General features: G+C 32.6%; 1 protein-coding gene across 3 annotated transcripts in view; it reads right to left on the reverse strand.

Annotated features, from left to right (window-relative positions):
• The window catches only part of LOC124532212 (band 4.1-like protein 4), a 39,406-nt gene extending 16,954 nt beyond the window's left edge, over positions 1–22,452 (reverse strand). For 2 of the 3 annotated variants that reach the window (XM_047106990.1, XM_047106980.1), the window contains exons 1-5: positions 22,120–22,448; positions 9,441–9,549; positions 5,373–5,477; positions 4,543–4,664; positions 958–1,055 (exon numbers count right to left, since the gene is read on the reverse strand). In XM_047106990.1, coding sequence (XP_046962946.1) covers positions 958–1,055; positions 4,543–4,664; positions 5,373–5,477; positions 9,441–9,527 — 412 coding nt within the window. In that variant the 5' untranslated portion in view covers positions 9,528–9,549; positions 22,120–22,448. Of the gene's footprint in view, positions 1–957; positions 1,056–4,542; positions 4,665–5,372; positions 5,478–9,440; positions 9,550–22,119 lie in introns of all 3 variants that reach the window. The other variant, XM_047106971.1, reaches the window with a different exon arrangement.
• Positions 22,453–23,313: the final 861 nt, after the last annotated feature.

Below are 23,313 nucleotides of genomic sequence, written 5' to 3' on the forward strand. Positions count from 1 at the left end.
ACCCGCTCACACGTTTTATTTAACATTAATATATTATCTCCTTTAATATATACTATTAGTTTTAATGAGATAACATTAACACATTTTTAAAATTTATGATTATAACGGCTAAAAAAATTTTAAGCGTAATTTTTTAAATATGTGGTGCGTGATAAAAGTTTGTTTAATTTATTAAGTGTTACGATAAAAATTAAGTAAAAAATAATGAAGATAGCATTGTAACTGTGTTTATGATAGTGTTAACAAACTTGGAAATGTACTCATATTTATAATTTGTACGAATCTCACGGACTAAGGAGTCTTAGGAGATGTCGCTCCAATTCGTACAAGTGCAAGCTCACTAAAGCGCTGGCAAATTGAAGATGTTGTACTTTAAATTCATGTTCTCACACGCTCTTAAAATTCTATATAATAAGACATAAATAATCTATACATATAATAAAATTGGAGTGTCTGTTTGTAGTATTAAAAAAAGCCCTTTTTTACTCATTGTATATGTATGTATACACGGTACATATACCAAAATAACATTTTTAAAATTTTTGTCTGTTTGTTTGTTCCGGCTAATCTCTGGAACGGCTGGACCGATTTTGACTTTCCGACGTTCACTGGCAAATAACTGATTTAATAAGGAGTAACTTAGGCTACAATTTTTTTTTCTTCAATTCAAACGTGTACGTCACGGGCATAACAAGTCTTTATACATACGTAATGTTTCTTAAGAATAACAAACAAAAATTCATAACATTATTATATAGATGGCATCGAATCGTCATGTTACAAGACAAAAACAAATTAAGAATTACTTACGGCTCTAAATGTAGACTTCGACAGACAATTTCGTATTTATGAATATTAATATTTCTTATAAGCAAAAAATATAAAAGATGAAAATAGTATTTATCAGGAACTCATCAGTAAAGTATTTAAAAGAGTTAAAGTAATAGTATAACTTACATTGTAACACGTAGGCGGCAAGCTCGGCAGCAAGGTCAAAGTTAACCGGTAGCCGGCCACGCAAGACGTCTTGTTTTAACTGTAGGAATAACTGGTACCTAGACAGAATAAAAACCATGTGAATTACAGCTTTAATTTAATAATAAATCACTACGATGAATTCTTTCCATATTTCCTATCGTGAAAGCTTGCTGAATAATTTACAATTCCCGGCGATTTTATTTTTTATTTTTACTAAAACGATAAAATACTGTAGGATCAGTAAAAGCGTTAGGGGAGCATAGCCCTTAAAAGGAAATTAAATATTAAAAGAGCATCATAACAAAGATTTTAAAAGATATAACGAATATTAAAATGTGGCGCTTTACCTAAAGGGAGGACCGTTCGATGTAAGAAACAGCGAGCTACGTGGGGGGTCGTGTCAACATCGTAATAACGAAATTTAATAAAATATTCTGGTATTTCTTTTACTAGCTATGATGTCGTAAGGTAAGGGAACTTCTTAAACATTCTCCTTGAACAATTTCAATTATCACCGTTGTTTTAATCTCGAACAAAATATCCTTGTCAAATAACACGATATTATACAAAGTAATCTTAGTCTTAAAACATTTTTAAGATCGAGTTGCTACCTAATTTATGTAGTAAGACGAAAGTGCATCTAATTATTTTTAATGAAAGCAACTGCGACTCTTTTTCTTCACACAAAGCTATACTTTAAGTACTGTAATGCTATTGCCGTGGTGCATTCATTCACACCATAGCTAGGCCTGTTTACAGCCTCGTCAGGTTAACTGCGAGTGTACTACACCTTCTTTGTTCACCCACTCTTAAATTTACTTTTAAGGACATCAAATTTGAACAATTTAATAACATTTTAGACTTATTGTGATAAGGTGAGGTCTTATGTGTATCTTTAGGTTTGCAAATAACAACAACAACAACAGCCTATAAATTCCCACTGCTGGGCTAAAGGCCTCCTCTCCCTTTGAGGAGAAGGTTTGGAACATATTCCACCACGCTGTTCCAATGCGGGTTGGTGGAATGCACATGTGGCAGAATTTCTATGAAATTTGTCACATGCAGGTTTCCTCACGATGTTTTCCTTCACCGCAGAGCACGAGATGAATTATAAAGACAAATTAAGCACATGAATCAGCGATGCTTGCCTGGATTTGAACCCGCAATCATCGGTTAAGATGCACGCGTTCTAATCACTGGGCCATCTCGACTCTTGCAAATAAAATTGAGCACAATAGGTTATACTATAATTTAAACGGAAAAATTCATATTATTAATTTTCCATTCCAGTGCTTAAGCTCAGAACTAGAATTTTTCGTTAGACATACGTAATACTTGTAGTATAATACGACTATACCAGACATGTATAGCTCGTTGAGAGTATTAAGCAGCGTTTAATTAAAGTAAAACTTTGTCCACCTGCTATCTCAATATATTTCCCTACTCAATAAATGTAAAGGAATAAAGACGTACAATTGTGTACCTACTTTAACAATGAAGTCTGTGACTTTAATAAGGATCTGTAACTTAAAAAATTGGCTTGATGCCGTCAAAAGGGGAAAATCCTTTGTGATAGAACAGGATTGTGTCCAAGTTTTGTGAGACATTTCCTCCACTAAAGAAGTCTGAGTCTCGAGGGTATATAATCTTATCTAACATTATTATTCTACGGCACTTTATTAGCTTTTAACTCCCAATTGATGTAATTAAATCAAATTTATTCATATAAAAAGACGATTCGACTGCATTTAGAACGTTTATTTCATTTGCAGCGATTGTAGATTTTTCAATATTGCGTTGAAGTATGACAATGTGAGTGGATAGTGAAATGAAAACAGTTTAGGGACAGCTTGGTGATGACACGACATGCGAATATGTACGGGCTTGTGGCGCAGATGTTTTTTATTATTATCTTACATTCTCACATTACTCAGCGTCCGTAATACAATTCTAGTATTGTCTTATACGACATTTTATTCTCCCAATATAATAAACTCAATTATTTAAATGTTGCTAATAATTACATATAATTAAAATGTATTTATTCGAAATTAGTTTTCCAGTATTTTAGAAAACTTAATATAGTATTAATAATAATTTCAATTTTGATGTTTCTACTAAATTCGTAATATGTCCACAGAATATTCTCGAAACATGTTCTTTGACTAAAACCTCAATATTATATACACATTTCATATATGGAACGGTAAATGCGCTGCATTACCATATCTCAGTTGTATACGGCAATAACATTATATTTTATTACTAAATGTGTACTGCTTTAAATGAAACGTTTAGTTCATTAAAATATTCGTTATATATCATTACACTGGTGTTTTACAGATGACAGAATTCAGCATGTTTAAATCGATTAACCAAATACCTAGGAATTTTTTTTAGTCTGTGAACATTGTAAAGCATATAAGTAACTGTTATGAAAGCTAAGAGGGAAGTGAGCTAAGTACTCTGATCGTAACCAACTTACTAAGTCTACTCTACTATACTGAGATTTATTTGTGTATTTAATACAAAAAAATAATAACATCCTTTTTATATTTATGTTATGCTTTTTAATAGAGATAGATCTAGATAGCAATAAAATGGCAGTATAGATACTGCCGTGGTATATCTAAAATGCCATTAACTGACATTTGTTCGATTTCCATTAAAAAAAAAGTTTATCGTCACACATATGCCATGTTTTCATATATTGATTAGTTTTGGAAGTAATTTTATGGTGTTTATTATCATATACATTTTACATTTTAACCGTGTTTTGCTCAAAGGTAATAATCGAGTTTAGGTAGATAACGGCATTGTAGATATAACAGCGCAGTATATAACTGTTCTGTAAATATTAAAAGCCTTATCGCTCATATATCATAGAAATATTTTTTATTAAATGTGCTTTTTAAACAAATATTAAATATATTTTGTCTCACTCTTATCATACATTTAATTAAGTTCTGAATGACTGAATGGTTAATTTACATGAATTGAATGAAAATTACTAGTAACGAGAACGTTGTGCCAGGCCTGAAGTCCAGAATATTTAAGTGTATTTGAGATTTTTTTTGAAAGCAGTCTTTGTAACCCGTTTCACGGTTAATCCGGGTAAATCCTAAAATTAACTGTTTTACGCCAAAACTACTTTTTAATTTATTCGTAAATCTCAAATGCTTTAAAGACCTTAATCATTTCAATTCGAAATAAATGCGAATGAAAAGGAACGAAAGGAACGAACGAATAAAAGCGTTTTTGTGTTTAATAATTTTTGGGGGTTATTTATAATCCCTTTATTCTTATTTATTTTATGAATCTGTGAGCATTTGTTTTTATAATGTCGAAAAAGAATCTCTCGTATTTTGTCATTAGCCTCACAAGAATTTTGCCTCTGAAAGATTTAGACAATTAATTGAAATTTATGTATTAATGAATTTTCATAATTTTAAAAAATAAATTTGTTCACAGACAAAACGTACCTAAGCTTGAAATTAAACCACACTGTAAATATGTGATGATTAGAAAAATAAAAGTTATTATTATGTAAGTACTTATAGATACCTGGTTATTTCTTCCAGTAATTTGCACGGGTCTGATGCGTAAAACTTAACACCGAAGTAGAATGTGTGTGTATCGGAGCCGCGGAGTTGCCTTCGTAATCGTTTTCCAGCATCGAGCCAGTGCTAATAAAAAAAAGTTAAAAAAATTAATTACACATCCCATAATAAGATAATCATACTGTAAAATAATGTAAAATAAACACTCCCTAATAATATACCTCCAGAGAACTAGGAAGGATATGAAAGCCTTTACTTTTGAAAACGCTATACAATTATAGGATACGCTATGATCGACGCGTTCATTATTCAAAATATTTATTTAATATCTAACTATTGGAAAAGAAATGAGTATAGATGAGCTGGTGAAATATACTTAGACGATTATGTAAATTTTTGGAAGTATTACAATGTAATACTTCCAAAAATTTATACTATACATATAATAAAATTGGAGTGTCTGTTTGTAATATTAAAATAGCACTTTTTTACTCAATACATATGTATTAATTTCAAAATAACATTTTTTATAATTTATGTCGGTCTGTCTGTCTGTTTGTTCCGGCTAATCTCTGAAACGGCTGGACCGATTTTGAAGGGACTTTCACTGGCAGATTACTGATATGATAGGGAGTAACTTAGGTTACAATTTTGTTTTTATATCCCAAGGCGTACAATGTCGGACACAGTTAGTTTATTTATAAGTTATATTTTTTTATATGCTTTGCTATGAAGAGGAATTCTAAGTAACACAAATCGTGCCTTCCTCCAAGCCTAATTTACACGAACGAAACAAGAATATTCACTCTCGTAATAAATCAGACGCGCACTTACCGTCTGGTTATCTTGATCCACGTAGCGCAGACCAAAGTAAGCCGTCTCTAGAAGATCTAGGTGCCTGAATACAACGTCTAGCAAAGCTTGGCCCGTACTGTTATCCTGCGAACAAGAAACTTATGTTAATTTCGGAACTGCTAACTAATTAAAATTAACAAGATTAAAAGTACACATAACGTTGAATTATTTTATACAATATCGCATTTAAATTCGGAATAACTACTTTAGTAAAATATAAAATAATAAATATTACATAATGTAATTTTTAAAATTTGTGTATGAATGGAAGTTAACTAATTTATTTTTACGTGTGTGTGTAATAAATATCATTTGCATACAAATTATAATTTCTATCAAGTAATTACCTTTAAAACAACACTTTTAACTATGACCTATATTTTTATGCAGATAATTATGTAACGGTAAACAATAATATAATCAATGAGAATATCGAAAGAGTTTCAAAGTTAGAAAGTCATCGAAATATAAATCGATCTCCCACGATACAAACATAACTATCTCCAATTAGCATTTCTTGGCGGCTTTCCACAATTAAGCTTATTTCCACGCAACTTGTAAGACCAGTAGTCAATGATGATGCTGGCAGCATAATGACGGGGAACGCATCCGAACTCTCACGCATTCGAGGGATATGCGTGCTCGCGGTTATCAATATGCCAATAAAGTGATGTTTAAAAATTATCCTATTACGTTTTTTCTTATTATTTCCTAATACCATAAAACCATCCGTGTATTTTTGTCTTTTTTAAATATGTAACACGATTTCATTGCAATGTGCATTTTAAATGCATATCGAGCGTTTTCGTTATAAGATCTCTTAATCAAATATAAGGGCTAAAATAATAAAAAATAATAATAAATGATTGTAATCGTAATCATGTATCTGTGGAATTTGATGAACAAATTAATGATATAACAATGAAATAAATGTGCATTTTTAATAATGTACACAAGCAATAAAATGTCATCAATCACTTTCTTTTAGCGCTTAACCACGATCTGTCGAGAAACTAAAATATTTCGTTCATAAAGACGCAATGTAGTGTAAAAACTGCTTCAGTGAATGTCTATAAAATTTACTAATAGAGGGTAAAAGAAATCTTCTTATTTTTATACGAAAAGACACACGTAAATTTCTTTACCGATATATTTAAAAAATAGAAAAAAAGGAAGCAGAAATTCTAACGCGTCAGTTATTTAATAAAGGACCAAAGCAGATAATGTTAATATATTGAAATTTCGTTCAATATTCATTTCATTGCAATCATAACAATTTGACAAAACTAATTGCAATTATGCGGTCATTCGTGTGTTAAATATGATATATCGTCAACGCAACTATTTATTGTTAATTTATAATCATTCACAGGCGAGCCCTGGACACGGTTTCAATAACACAAACATTATAGACTATGCCGGTTTGTGGGAAAATGTGAAACGTTCGTCGAGTTGAATAATAAATGATTTAATAACAGAGTCAGTTTGCTTCCAACAGAGCATGTTCAGATCAAAAAACAACAAACGATTTGAAAATCTGGCGGCGATAGCAGTAGGTACCTACGCATGCACGCAATAGTAGCCGCGGGCCAGCCTCTCAGCCTGTATGGAACGACAAACAGTTCACCGATGGCAGTATTTAATTTTCAATCTTTTTGTGCCTTATTGCACGTTAATTAAGCCCCACGGCGAGAGTTCATTAATTTTAGTGTACAGCTACGTGCATTCGACTACAACAAAATATATTGTGTTTTTATAACAAATCTTAGTTTACTTTAGAATAACTATATTGTACTAAAATTTAACCGGCGTCTTATTTTAAATGTAATGTTATTTACAAAGTGAGTACTATCTTATAACCCTGAAGAGGTTTGGCTAAATGTTAGAACTCGTTTAAGGAAGCATAAGGTCCATAACTTATTTATGTCATTGTAAAAAAAAAAGCTTTAATGAAGTATTGTTCAAACGAGCAACCTTTGTAGACGATTGTTCTCAGCTATAATATCAACGCGAGCAACAGGCAACAAAGACATCAATAAAGCAGAGACGAGGTACGAGGACGAGGTGCATCTACGCAGTAGACCGTGAAATGCTGTCGAGTCAATTTGCTGCTGCGACAATACTCTTTACAAATACTCACTCTCCAATCGTAAATTGCTGAGCAATTCTTTTATTTTTTATTTCATTTTAAAATGGGTCAGACAAAAGGATGGACACTAGTTTAAACTTGGTATATCAATTTTAAATATTATATTAAAATACATTGATAAAATAGGGTTATTACTTGACTAACAGATGATTAAAAATCGTAGAGTTAATATTCGTTGATTTCCATGCGGGAAAATAATGATTCATTTGCATTTAATTAACATATATTCCATGTAATTTAATTGATGGAAAAGAGTACATACTGAGTTTCTCGCTGATTTTTCTCTCTGGAATCTACATTTCAAATCAACGACGATTCAAGTGTTTATGCAACCTAACAAGTATGTAAAAATATTATATCTTGTATTCATCGTTTTTGTTATCCGATCTGAGAAACGAACATATCTAACAGTTTTTTTTTATGAACGATTAGTAAATTAATATGCAAACCCACGTGTTTAATCATTTCTATCTTGAACGCGTTAAACGACTTCTTTTGAATATTAATATCTCGTATTCCGTTATGGTCTTTAATTATTTATATACGACTAAAATCTTATTCATTTGTAAGTATTAATAATTAAATACAATATAGCTGTGGCAATAAAAATAATTAATTAATCATTCTACGATATTTGATGGCATGTTAGATAATGTGGCACACTTTTAATCCTCGATACGCGATGAAAACATATAAAAATCTCTCCAATGATGGGACACTCAAATAAATTGGCTCGCAAACATTGATAAGGTTCGTTTAATCACGCAATTTGTTATCGAGTGTAATCACTCTCCCGCTCCGGCGTGGAATGGCACTAGTTAGAACAAATAAATCTTTATATATTTGGTAATGTGGAGGGAGAAAAGTTGTCACCGAATCCGCTCGAGACAAATGTCCCTTTGTAGACGGGGAAACTGGAAGGAAAGACGCCGATTTATCTAAAATAACCATACAATTTAGCAGAAATGTCGAACTGTCGTCGCATCCACTTTAGCCGAATTGAACGATTTCAACCCGACATATCTACGAACGCTTCAAGAACAAGTTTCCTTAATATTTCAAGGCAAATAAAAGTATTTCGCCAAGTTTAACCTTGTTTTCAGTTATATGACTTTCGGCTTTATATAAGTTTGAGGCAACATTACTAAGTTTGAAGCCATGAGATGTTACGAAAAGATTAAGATGTTATGTTGAATTCATAAGTAATATTCCTGTAGGTAGTAGCTGTTATATATCATAGATATTAAATATTATTTCACTCATAATTTTAAAGACAGAATATTTTCTTTTTTATGATTTCAGAAACCTTATTTGAAATATATGTAAGGACAGATGGCGTCGAGGAAAGCTCGAGTAACACGCGGGGTACGGCGTTCGCGAACCACTCTCACATTCACCACGCGGCGACAATGCCAACCAAATAGAATTTAATATTCATAGAGTCGACGTGCGATTCAGTGAATTCATCGCCCGCACCTTGGACCCGAGTCCCGCATATAAAAGACCTTCCTTGAGCCCCTGGGTGTACTTCAAATAATTCGTCTCGGAATAGCTGCACTTCAAAAGTGCGGGAAAAGAAACGGAAAAAAAATATCCACGCGTTGTTTCATCATACGGCGAAATTGAAAATACCGACAGCGTCCGTCGGGACGTCCGTCGAAGCAAGCTCGGCTTTGAAATAAGCTTTCCATTTTCTGATATAGAAATGTATTAAAGAATTTATAGGAAAGGTGTTTGACCAAACTCAGCTTTTGTTTACAGCTCGCTTTCAACTTTTCCCTTTAATAAAAGTTCGAGGCAGGATATGAATAAATATAATCCATTTTTACTTCCCATCAAAAATCTGCGTCATGTAAACCGTGAAACGTAATGTAATTTGTAGCAATTAATGAGGTTACCTGCATCTCATGCAACAGTTCTCTTTCGTCGAGGAGCACCACGCGACAGGCAAGCGTGCGCGGCGCGGGACAGAGGCATTTCATCATCTTGTCGGCTTGTCAGCACCCGCTGTAAACAAATACAATTTAACAAGTGCACTTGACAGACATAAAAGGGTTTATAAACAATTATTTGACGCCTAAGGATTTTATTTTGAGCTAGTGTTGATAGTGATGCTCTTATATATTTGTGTACTGTCAGTTTCCGTCTTTGATTATTTACATAATAATATGAATTTCAGAAATAATTAACTCTACCTAACCTCAATCTTTGGTTAAATTTTACTGGAATTAAGCTGGTACTTCAATCATAGACGCAACATCGCTATTCTCCCCACAAAGCTAGAAGTTGTTTGGAGGCAATTACTGAGTTATTTGCAACGAGACTCAATAGTAAAATCACCAAAGGGTTAGTCGAAACCAAATATATCCTCGTTAAAAGTTAGTCCGGGGCGAACGCGCTACGTTCACTGTTTTAACAATTTTATTTTAATTAGTTACGCGCCCTCTCTAATAGGCGTATTTGATTTGACGGATTTTTTTGCCGCGTGTACTATTATGATGTTGCGCCGTAGTGACGGACGTCCATTGTCATGAACTGCCTTTTTCAAAGTTAAACTTATTTTTTTAAATGAATGCTTACTGCTGCAACATTTTAATATTTTCACTTTTAATTTTAATATTGCGTCAAGAATACGCTCGTTCTAAGATCTCGATGAAACCTCGATTAAGTCTATTAATGTGATTCGTAGCTCCACAAGAAATGTAATGTAATTGATAGTCTGATAAATGGACGAAGCCGAAAGCCATTCGGTATCTCCGTAAAAAGAATTTAGTGCATGGTCAAACTTCTAACAAGTAAAACTTCGAAACAAACAAAGACGGCAATACGAACAATTAATCCAAACGACCCCGACGGAGATTAGTGCTCCCTCTATTGACCCCCGGTACCCCCACACGTAGAAAACATTTTCCCGCCATTGTCTGATCGGAAAATAAAAAGAAGATTTGCGATTGACAACGTAGCTTTGCGCCGAACGTGGCTACAGCGGAGTGGAGATCACTATTTAATCACACAGTGGGTTGTACGAGTAGGTGGCTCTAAATCCCATACATACTCGTAACTAACGAACTGGCTCTGTGACAAAGAGCTTACAAACCACAACATGGCAACGAAAAATAATACATAATCATAACGCTTTGTACATATAGAAATAAGCGAAAATAGAAAATATTTTTTTATCGATATAATTGTTTTATCAGTTGCGCAAAGACGTGGAAACCTAAAGAAAATGAGATAAATAAAGACGCGATAGTGCAAAAATTGTTTTACTCCTTTGTTTGAGTGATGTATGCGAGAAGTCTATGCTGTCGGAACAATGCATCAAAAACTGTGACTATCGCATTAATACAGTTTAACAATTATCATTACGTTCCCACGTACATACTCATGGGAAATAATGTGTATCGGTGAAACGAGCTCTGTTTTAATATGTTTCCTGAATAAACAAACTGTATTATCTGAGTGATAAAATTATGTACACAGTTTCATAACTTTATTTTCGAATTGTTTATTGTAAAAATATCCATTTACATTTACGTTTCCATATATTCAGTTTGATAATAAAAAAATCTTATGATGAATTAATTTTTCGATATCGTTAAAAGGTAAGATTTTTCGTGCTGATTTATTTTAAGCTTCACTTCACTTCACTTTTCTGATTGCATAATTTTTTTCCGTTTCACTATTTTCTATATATTGCGCCGAGATGGCTCAGTGGTTAGAACGCGTGCATCTTAATCGATAATTGGCAGGCAGGCAAGCACCACTGAATACTCATCTGCTTAGTTTTCGTTTATAATTCGAGTCGTGCTTGGCGGCGGCGTAGAAAAATATCATGAAGTAACCGGCATGTGTCTAATTTTATAAAAATTCTGCCAAATGTGTATTCGCTAACCCTCTTTGGAACATCGTGGTGGAATATGTTCCAAACCTTCACCTCAAGGGGAGAGGAGGCCTTAGTCCAGCAGTGGGAAATTTAAAGATTGTAATGTCTTTAAACAAGTATTGTAGACAAAATTTATTTTTGAATACACAAATATCGAAAACATCTGCTGAATAGTTAAAACTATATTTGCTTTATGTACAATAAAGTTAATTACTGTGAAAATAAAGTATCCAAAAATAACGTTCTAAAGTTTTTGAAGTTTAATTCTACGTGAACTGGTGCTGTCTATTTTTTAAGTGAAACGAAAGCAATAAAGATTGCATATTTATGTTCTGTTAGACTAATTATGTTTTGAAAAAACTACACAGTAACAATATAAATAACTCAATACATTTATTGTGTAGCGTGTATTAATTGATTGTTTGTTTACAAAATTTGTTATTTAATGTTTATATAATGGTACGAGTTTAAATTGCATGTATTGCACTTAGTATGTAGATCTTTGGAATATTTTAAGATGTAAACAAGATACAGATCAGCTTTTTTTTATCAATTATCAATATCGGCATTTCGTACTTTTTACGGTACGAGAGTATGAACACTATCAAACTATCGGAAAAATTTAATAACTTATTATTGGCCCACTCGGAATTTAAATCTAAGTCTTCATGGCCTAGCTTCGGTAGGCTAGCCATTACACGAACAAAGCATAAATAAAATTCTAGTCAAGTCCTCATCATGTGTACAGAATAGGCATGTATAATCTAAATTTAACACGGATGAATGAATCACGAGTTCAGCTAATTTGAAATAACACGCTAAGCCTATTTTTTTTTTTTACGATACGGATATTAATTTAAAATCTACACTAAAAAAAATATTTCTTACCAATGCTTTCATATAATAGACAGAAGAATAAATAGATGCGACAAAAAAAGTTATACTAAGAACAAGTAAGACTTAATCTATTTTATTCTGTACGTAAAGTATTATAATTACGAAATTACATTATAATTTGACATTTATCTTTGTTAATAGAACATGCGCGATGTAAAAAGGAAACAACGGCGAATGCTTTGATTTTTGTAAATATTTTACCTAAACTAAACGTTAAGTAACTTCTAAAAATAACAAACCATTGTACGATCAATTTTTGAATAATATATTATTAGGTGTTTGAAAAAAAATCACTAGAAAAACGTTATAAAACATATAAATGCAATGAGTATAACCATATCTTATTTAATTGAGACTATTTTTAAATATAAACCGATACATTTTTATACATTTATAGATATATGTCATGCAGACATGATTATAAATATACATATAGAACAGTGTTTTAAATATAATAATTTAATAGTTTAACCACAAACGGAATTACTTTTAAATTTTACCTTAAAATTGAAAAAATATAAACTAATGGTGTAACACAGCACTTAATGGTTTTTAAATAATAGTTTTCTCACACCGCTTTCGCAATTATTCGACTTGAGAAAATAAAACAGCTGCCAATTATCGAAAAATAAAATAATCAAAAGAGAAAAAGAAGCTCCAATTTATTTAAATAGGTTTTTACAAATACATCTCCCAATTGTTTATAGGAATCAACGCCAAATTGAACATCTGTACATTATTATGCGTAATTTTAAACAGATTGATAGAACTGCTTTAAACTAACCCATTTAATGTAACGAGACATAAACAGCTGAAGAACACAGTTGGTGCGAATGACTTATTATTTTATTCTACAGATCATTAGACAGCGCAAACCCCATGACGCCCTACAGTACAGAGTATCTGTAATAAAAGTTTAAATTGATTATATTACACTCACAGCATGCAGAAACCCTTAGCATATATCGCTGTTGGTGCAAAGATAGTACGTAAATAAGTCTGCTCTACAGATGAGTTCCATAGAGAACTGACTGACGTAAGCTACATTAGTATCTCCTTCATTTTCATTTTGAAAATCATTTAGCCTAAAAAATATCATTAACATTTTTCAATTTCAGGTCAACACTATTAATATGTATAATAATTAATAAATAGAGCCGAGATGGCCTAGTGGCTAGAACGCGTACATCTTAACGCATAATTGCGGGTTCAAACCCAGCATATTTCGTGTGATTAATTTGTAGGTATCGGGAACCATAGATGGGTCTAATTTCAACGAAATTCAGCCACATGTGTGTCCACCGATCCTCATTGGAGCAGTGTGAAATAGCATATTCTCCTAAGCTTCTCTTCAAAAGTGGAGGCAGTGGGAAGCTTACGGACTGTTGAAATAAATAAACTTTATCATTAACTAGAAATCACATGTATTATTTGAATATTTTGTTACACCTTATTTAGCTATAATATGTGTTGTAAGTCAAATCAATTTAATAACATTAATACATTGTCCAGCCTACGAATTACGTTGATGCGTTATCCAATTTTGTATGGCTGTTATTTATAGTCATATTTAAGTATAGGCGAAGGTGCGAGCGGACGCCTTTGCATGCCGTCACGTGCTCCTTACCTCGCATACTAATGTACAATTCTATATCAGACGACAAAAACTCACAATTGTAAACTTGTGAACATTCACATTACATTCACATTCACTGTACAAGAGTGATAGTTCAGTGCATATGCTAATTTAACTAGCGGTCTCGTTGCTCGTGTAATTAATAATAATAAATAATAATAAATATGAGACAACATCACATACATTACTCTGATCCCAATGTAAGTAGCTGAGGCACTTGTGTTATGGTAATCAGAAGTAACGACGGTACCACAAACACCCAGACCCGAGACAACATAGAAAACTAACGGTAATCTACATCGACTAGGCCAGGAATCGAACCCGGGACCTCAAGAGTGGCGTACCCTTGAAAACCGGTGTACACACCACTGGACCATCGAGATTATTTCTCTTTTATTGCATTCTTTTGTTATTTTATCAAGAACAACGCATTTGAAATATATTTTAATTTCATATTGAAAGGATTACTTATTATTAAAATTATATGTATGAAGTTAGAGAAAATAACGAGAAAACTGTACAACGAGTAATAATATTTCAAATAACTTAAAGTTCAATTAATCATAACAAAGACTTTAAATGTAGATTATATAGGCTGTCAATCAAAACCCGTTACGATGACTAGATAATACGTTCACGAATGTCAACGCATCCTGACGTCACAACACTAGTAAGAATAAGCCATAATAAACGAATACAGTATATACAACTAGTTAAAAACGCGACTACGCCAGCATTGCATTCTCTGTGTTGGGTTCTTCTAAATTTATCACCATGTCATTTTATGTTTTGGGTATTATTATTTTCTAATAATAGCGCTAGCGTGTAAAACTCGGAAGCGCTTTTTCCTCTTGCTTGTTTTACAGTTACCATTATTTCAAACTGGTATATTATTATTACTGCAATTTAGTATATATACATTTTTTTATTTATATATAGTATAGGTTGGCGGACGAGCATTTGGGACACCTGATGGTAAGTATTCACCATCACTCATTGACAACGACGCTGTAAGAAATATTAACTATTCCTTACATCGTCAGTGTGCCACCAACCTTGGGAACTAAGATGTTATGTCCCTTGTGCCTGTATTAAGATTGGGGATCATTTATGATTTTGTCGATTATGAATAAATCTTGCCTCTTTATAGTATTAAATATGTAGGTACCTATATCATGTACGGCACAAATATTCAAATGTAATTATATAAGAAATAAATAACAATGATTAAATCATTTGGTAAGAACATTTGTTAAGGTTTTAATATTGTAACAATAATAAACTTGTAACATAAAAGAAAATAAAACTGTATATTAAATAAATAACGTTGAACGTAAACATTTTTAAAAACTTTGCCTAAACCGTTAAGAACGTTTTAGCAACCCAATTAATTACGGCAATTTATCAACTTAAGTTCGAAGCGTTCTAACAAAAGGCCAAAGAACAATAAAAAAAAATACACTCGTACAATAGTGTATTCGTTATAAAACACAATTCTACATGCGTTCACCAACACGGTTTAGAACAGTGTGGTAGAATAGCAATAATATAAACCACGCCCGGTAGTGGGACATTTACTGACTGTTATTTTAAACTACGTCCGTGTATTCGATATAATTATTTAGCAGATGTTTCAGAGTTATATAATTTGCGGAAGCGTAAGATAAGTCCCCACGCAGAACAAAAGACGGAGTTAATATCTACACAGCTTTCGAGGCGAAGCTGGATCTCAATGAGCATCTCAGAAGTAAGTCAAAATTGAGCAATTTAATAAGAACAATTGCTGAAAATGAATAATTTATTTAACGCAAAAGTGATAAGGAAACCAAATTTCGGGGCCGTTATTGTCTTGAATTACGAAATTGAACTGACTGCGCCATAAGTACGTTCCTATTAAGTCAAATGACCCAGCTCAAATTTTATACGGCAATAAGTCGCACGCAACTTCGTGAGTTTCATATACATTGTTAAAAAGGTGTATATATACACACACATATACACAGCGTAATCTCGAGCAAGACTTCGAGCTTAATAAATAAATGTATATGCGTTTAATTAGTTCCGTAGTTCGTCGGAACTGTGACAATTAATTACTTTTATTAAAACTCTACGGTCTGCGTCTTCATAGAGTTTTAAAGCTAGTCGTTATTATTGAATTTCCACGTGTAGTTCCAGAGATAAACGAAGTGTGGGATGCAGGTTGAAACGGTAAAAACAAATTGTTCCGAGAGGCCGTAAGTTACCGGACGCGCGTTTTTACATCCAGTCCAAAAAACGACAGTGTTATTTTTAAAATCATCTTTTTTCCATATTCTCCTTTATTTTACTAAAGCCAGCTTTTTTTAGACAGTTTATTTAATATAATACTGTTTAAATCTCTAAGCATATCTGAATTGTTAAAAATTTATTGGATATGTAATAAAAGTAACCAATATAGACCTTGAAACAAACTTAACAGATGACTTGGATTCAAGTGCTTACTTGGATGAGAGCCAAAAAGCAGAGCTTGCGAATTGCTTGCAAATGATATAACGTTGGCGACATACGTCGTACAATGTTAAACTACGAAAAGTGCCAAAGAATTTTAAAAAGGGAATGGAAAGACACTTGGGAACATTAAATCGGAGAGAAACCCAGTCGAATGAGTCAGAAATAATGTATTCTGACTACATGATCCTGACGGTTTCAACAAAGAGGTTAAGCATTTTGGTTCCCCTAAAATTAGTAGGTACATTTATTATTAAGAGTAATTTCTCGAGTCTAAAATTACCTCAGGTAGCTCGCGGCGATATCGCTCTCATAACAATCAGAGGAACTCAGATGAGCGGTCCATGTGAAGGCTTACCTTTTCCGTAGGTACCACGCCCACTATTTAAAAAAATTCAACTCGTCTGGGAATTCACTATTCCGTTGCCGTATTTATTATAGAGCAGTGAAGTTATTCCATACTTAAAAAATCTCATGTATGTTTTAATATTAAATTTAATTAAATATTATGAAGGTTTTACATTACAAATAATTACAGAAATTCAAGCTGTTGGACTTTCTGCCATTTTATTAAATATAATTATGTAATATATATTTTCGTATTTATAAATATTCAGATGGGTGAATTAATATTAAAAACTTTAGAAACCTTATTATTTGATGAAGAAACCTTATGAAACATTGACTCCGGATAATCATATTCTGAATCCATTTACATTTCATAATGCGACACATTTCGCATAAAACATAGAAACTCTGAGACTGAGAAAATACTTAGTACTTAGCCTTTTCGTTAGTTTTAATATGAGCGTTAATTAAAAAGTTGCAGTTATTAAATTAGGATTCTCAGTTGAGTTCGTGTAAAACGGCCGACAGTTCAAAATGGAATTTTAATAACGACCGCTTTGCCCACAGCGCATTAGGATATGAACGATGCATGAGTGTGAGACCTAAAGCGCCCCCTTAAATCCCGTGTACAAGATTAATTGTTTCTATTAACTATGAATGGGTTTTCATGTTACACAGACGAGGGTTATTGATTTAAAGTTAGAGCTCTTGTAATCTGTAACTCAACTACTAGATAACAACTTTGCTATAATTAAGTTCCTCGTTCTGTATGCATAAGCCCAATTGTGAAATACATATTGTATGCTTTTCAAGGAAGTGTTCAATAAATTAAATAAATCTAGTTTAATTTATCAGTGATATTAAATTTCTCATACGTGGCCCTACCACTTTGTGCAAGCCCGTCTAGGTAGGTACCACCTACTTATCAGTTTTTCTACCGCCAAACAACATTATTTAGTATTTTTGTATTTTGGTTTGAAGGGTGAGTGAGCCAGTGTAACTACAGGCACAAGGGACATAACATCTTCGTTTCCATGGTTGGTGGCGCAGTGACGATGTAAGTAATGTTTAATATTTCTTACACTTACCATCAGGTAGCCCAAATGCTCGTCCGCCAACTTATTCCATAAAAAGGTGTTATAAATTAACAATATTTTTAAATACAATTTGATACGTTAGTTTGAAACTGTTGAAATTATAATGGGCTCTATCGTATTATATGTCTAAAACTTGAGTTCAATGGAGTACCTACAACATGTTTAAAATTCGTTATATAAATTTGACCCACACATACGCCTGAAGTTAAATGAAAGTTCGTAAAATAATATTCAGCTATAAAATTAATCGCTAAAATATTATGGCGCAGGGCTTCACCTGTGAACGAGCAACTAACGAAGAACTCGCTAAAACTTTGCTCCATATTCACTCCTTTGTGAAATAAAAGCGTTCCTTTCACACCAAAACATCTCTTAATGAAACGCGATCGTCGCAAATTCGTCTAAAGTTTCGCAACAATGAGCAGAAGCAGTGGGTATCGTTACACCGAGTACGAATGATGCGCCCGACCGTATTAGATTCTATTAAATAACATCTAAACTTTGAGAATTTACGAAGACTTGAGAAGCGTAGCGTGAAGCGAATGAAGTGATATTAGTTCGATTCCTATTGGAAGTTTCTGACCGCAAACTGTTCGTGACGGGCTCTCGACTAGGAACGAAATAATGACTCAGGGGTCCACTGTTGCGTGCAAGTTTGTCAAGATTTGTATAGCTTCCGACGATAATTTTCAATACACCGACAGCAATATCGACTCTACGTTTCACGGATAGTTCTAAGTCTTATATATTAATATAATTGTTAAAAAATAAGTATCAATTTTTCTACATGATTCTTTTATTCTGTTCGCTTTCTTATAATAATTCTACAGAAATATTTCACAGATTCTATATTATACTGCGATTATTGGAACAGGAGCGCTTTGACGGCCACGATTCAATCTGGTAATCGGAAATGGGCATTGTGCAACAAAGGCTCTATTGTCCGCGACGGCGGCGTCCCCACCGCACCCGCGCTACCGAATGGACGCGAATATTCATGTCCATATTCGAATCATTCACTCATATACTTCTCACAGTACGATCTGTTCGTAGTTATCGTGGAACTAATTAACACTTTTATATGAAAGTGTTTCAGGGGATTCTTATACATTTCTCTTAATTCATGTGATTATTATCTCACTTTTCGATGCGATGAGATGTCAACTAAGTTGGTTGGGAAAGTTAGTTGAAAGGTTACACAAAATTTTAATATATTAAATTCAGGCTTTGCAAGTGTAATATGTATTAGCCAAACTAAAGGAAACCACTTCAAACACGAGGAATTTACTAAAGCAGACATATAGAAGAGTTATTCATCTTCCGGCTTTGTCCATTGACAGTTAAATGCACCAAATTATTATATTATCATTCAAATTATATGTATGTACTGGCAAATCAGTACAACTGCAAGATTATATGTGAATATAAATATAATGTGAATACTCATAAAAAGTAAAGTTAATACAATGTTGTTTTAAAAAGGTTTTCTATCGAACAATATAATCCTTATTGAACATCAATGTTTGAGTAAGTCCAATATTGTCTTTGAGAACGCTCTCCGACTACATAAATCGTATTAAATGTCATACTTATTTCGTGATACTGTTGTACTGCTGTTATTTGACATTGAACATAATCTACTTGTGCGCTATGTGCGTTAATTACTTTATGCTCTATAAAATATGGAATACATGTGTTTAGTCTTTACAATTCAAAATAAACCAGTACTTATGGATAATTACATAAATGTATATTATAAATATTTATAAAGAAATACTTTATCGTTGGAGACAGTGTTCATACAGACCACACAGACTCGTGTATGTGATAACTATTTTATTAATATATATTGAAAGTAAGCCTTTGTATGAGTTTATTTAAGTGTGACATTACTACCCACTCATTCAGACAGAATTTTATAAACCACTAAACTTGTAATTATATAGATTCGCTTGTGAGTCGTTCATTGTCGATGTAAAAAGTGGTTTAAATTCATTTAAATTAAAATGTTTAAAAGCAAAGACTACCTCGAGAAGCTCGTTTTCTCAATTTAATCCCTATATCAAACTCAAAAATAAGGATTTGCTAAATAGATTTTATTAAATTATATGTTAAGTTATATGTATAAATTTATTTTAAAAATTGTCGTAGAATTGATTAAGACGCTTAGTTTAACTAAGCGTCAAAAGCGTCAATGGTTTAAAAGCTGCCTACCAATGTAAAAATTCGCAAGATCGATCCTGCTACCTTGGACTATTGTGGACCCCATACCTAACACAAGTTTTAAGCTGAAAATGAGGGGTAAGTAGAAATATCAGTAATTCCATGTAATGGGGCAGTGTAATCTTTTAAACAAAATATATGAAATTAGAAAATCCATAGATAGAAATAGATATTTAATAACAAACATTCTCTAGCATAAATAATATGTAAAATGTGAGCGGTAATCAATAAACTGTATATTTTATTATCTACGTCAATGCAAACGAAACAGCAAAGAATAAACAAATATGCAAATTTTGAAATCAACTCGGAATTTCACTAACAGAATCGTTAATCGCCTGCCTCGATATCTCTCAATATATATTTATATGGATAAAAGAATCGAGAAATATTCAAGTGTAGGGTTTCGATGAGTGGATCGAGATTTTCTTGTCCTCGTCACGGGCGAAGAGACACTTGATCCCAACAAAAGTCTTACAAAATATAGCAGAATAATAAACGTTGCCAAAAAAATTTCAAATTTTTGAGGTCACATATAAAACACGAATGTTGATCAATTTAAGTGGTTTTCAAGTTCTATGATTAGTTTTTTTTTAAATCTAATTCACTTTATTAATCACTACATAGTATAAAACAAAGTCGCTTTCTCTGTCCGTATATCCCTGTGTATGCTTAAATATTTAAAACTACGCAACGGATTTTGATGCTGTTTTTTTAATAGATAGAGTGCGAATCAGTCACGAAGAAGGTTTTTATATATAATACCTGGACAGCTTACTAACAAAGACTGATAATTTTAGAAGTTACCAATGTGATGTCATATCATTGCACCCGTGCGAAGTCAGGCGGGTGCCACTAGATAATACATAATTTTTAGTGTGATTTAAAAATTGTATCTATTCGATTAAATTTCGCATTTACGATTCAATTACATTTTTATTGGCGTTCACGATTTGATTAAAGGGTAATTATGTTTCCTTTAACGTAATAAAAACAGATTAAGTCGTAAAACAAAAGCAATGGTATTGCCTTGCGTAGTTGAATTTTAAGTGCAATGATTCTTTTATAAAGATATCCTGGTTCTGTTAATAATTATAATTTTCATGAATACTTATGTAAAAAAAAGTATTAAGATGTTTTATTTCAGTAAATTTTAGATACTTCATCAGAATAAAAGGGCAATCTCCGTGTATATCGTGCCTTCGTGTAAGAGTTCATACACAAAATACTCGTCTGTGAATATAGGACAAATAACAAGCCATTACCGAAAATTTCGACTTTCAGTAAATTAATTCTTAATAATTATTTAGATATATATAGTCAAATAATATTCAATGCTTTTTAAGAATTGTAGTAACATTATCATATTAATATAGAAGATTTATTGTACTAAGTTTTTTAATCGTTGTGTTTATTTGTTTAAGCTATATATCCAACTTTAAATAATTTCAAAAACCAAAATAAATCCATAAGTTATTGAAATTTGTTTTTATTCAATTAAAATTCGTAGAAGTCTTAGAATTAGGATCACGAAATTTGAATGACACTTGAATAAGTAGACGGTGAGCTACTTAGTTATTCGAAATGGGTTCTTGAATAAAGGTTGTCGGCCACCAAGACCGCGTTGAATTAAAAATATTTAAACAAAACACTAAGAACAAACGCTCTTTCACGGAACCACAAAGACGAGTATGATTACGACTTCATCTTTGATATGTAGAATAAACAGTGCGTGCAGTTGTGGATAAATCGAGTCTAATAGAATCATTACTGCTAAGGTGAGGTAACACAGTGGTCGCGATCGGATGAGCGGTGACATCGGCCACGGTGGCGGGCGTTCAACTCAGCCATAGTTGACCACGATCGCTGCCAAAGCCACTACTGTATACAACACAACAATCCTCAGTACCCTGTTTATGTTATGCGCTTCGCTGAACGGAAAGATTACACATAATGACAGGCCTACAAAAACTTAAGATGATATATGATAACTAGGTACTTACTAAATCTGAGAACAAAAACTCAGCTCCGTTTCACACTTCTATCCATGTGAGAATAGTGAACATAGTTTATGACAATTTCGCATTCAAATTGTACTTGCGGACAGTGAAGCCGGTATTCTCAGTACACTTTCACAACACTTTTAAGTTAACATTTTATTAAGTTTTTTTATGTGTAATTATCTTCAAGTAGCTTCCTTAAGAGTTATAAAGTAAGGTGCACAACAAGTGTTATAAACAAAAGAATGAGATACGCGAACGCAAGTAACTTGTGCGAGGGGCGTCGTGCCACCTGTCACCGCGGCGAACAAGTATGCACTGCCGGCCGGCGGGCCCGGCGGCTGCGAACCCACCGTGCTCCCGCGTTCACAACTTAGCTCGGGGCTCACATATCGAGGTTAACCTAAACAAAAATCATAATCACTTATGGTAATCAATACAATATTTACTTATGCAAATTTTTACTAACATGTACCTGCTGAGTAGGAATCAGTTTGATTTTGACCTTCATATAGACACTAAGATGACGGCAAAACATGTTCAAAAGTTCTGTAAAGCTTTCTAAAAGTTCCATTGCTCGTAGTTGCATCTATTATTTTTGTGTTACAGCGCCATCTCGGGAAAAACATCTGAACTAGATGCAAGTGTTTCAGCTTTGAGTTTGTAGAGTCGTATTAATTGATTAGTACTACTCTATGTCGTTTAAAGTTAAAGTAATCGAAATAAAGATGGCATCACTAAAACTTCTTTTGTTTTAATATTGTAAAGAAGTCTTATTTCGTAATTGCGTTAAGTAACCGATTTAATTATACATAAAAAAGAGTTTTTATTATTAATTTAAATATAATTATTTTATTTAAATTAATGAGTTAAGCTGTTTAACATTTCGGTTTAACCTGTAAAAGCATTGATAATGATTATAATAAAAAATAATTGTATATATTTTTTATTTCCTATTTATTTATTCACCCTGGTGTGAATAATTAAACGTAATACATTTGGTTATTTTAAAAACTTTTAGGCACAAAAAATGTGTTTAAATATTAGGTATGTCATTATTTCAATAAACTTTGGATTTAAATTAATAAGCAAGTGTATTGTAAGTTTATTAATGAAGATTTTCAACTGAAAAACTGTCGGTGCTACCGTATTAGTCATAGTTCATTAATATTCTGATGAGAATCCCATTGAGGTCGG

This window comes from Vanessa cardui, chromosome 1 (genome assembly GCF_905220365.1).
Source record: "Vanessa cardui chromosome 1, ilVanCard2.1, whole genome shotgun sequence".
Lineage (NCBI taxonomy): Eukaryota > Metazoa > Arthropoda > Insecta > Lepidoptera > Nymphalidae > Vanessa > Vanessa cardui.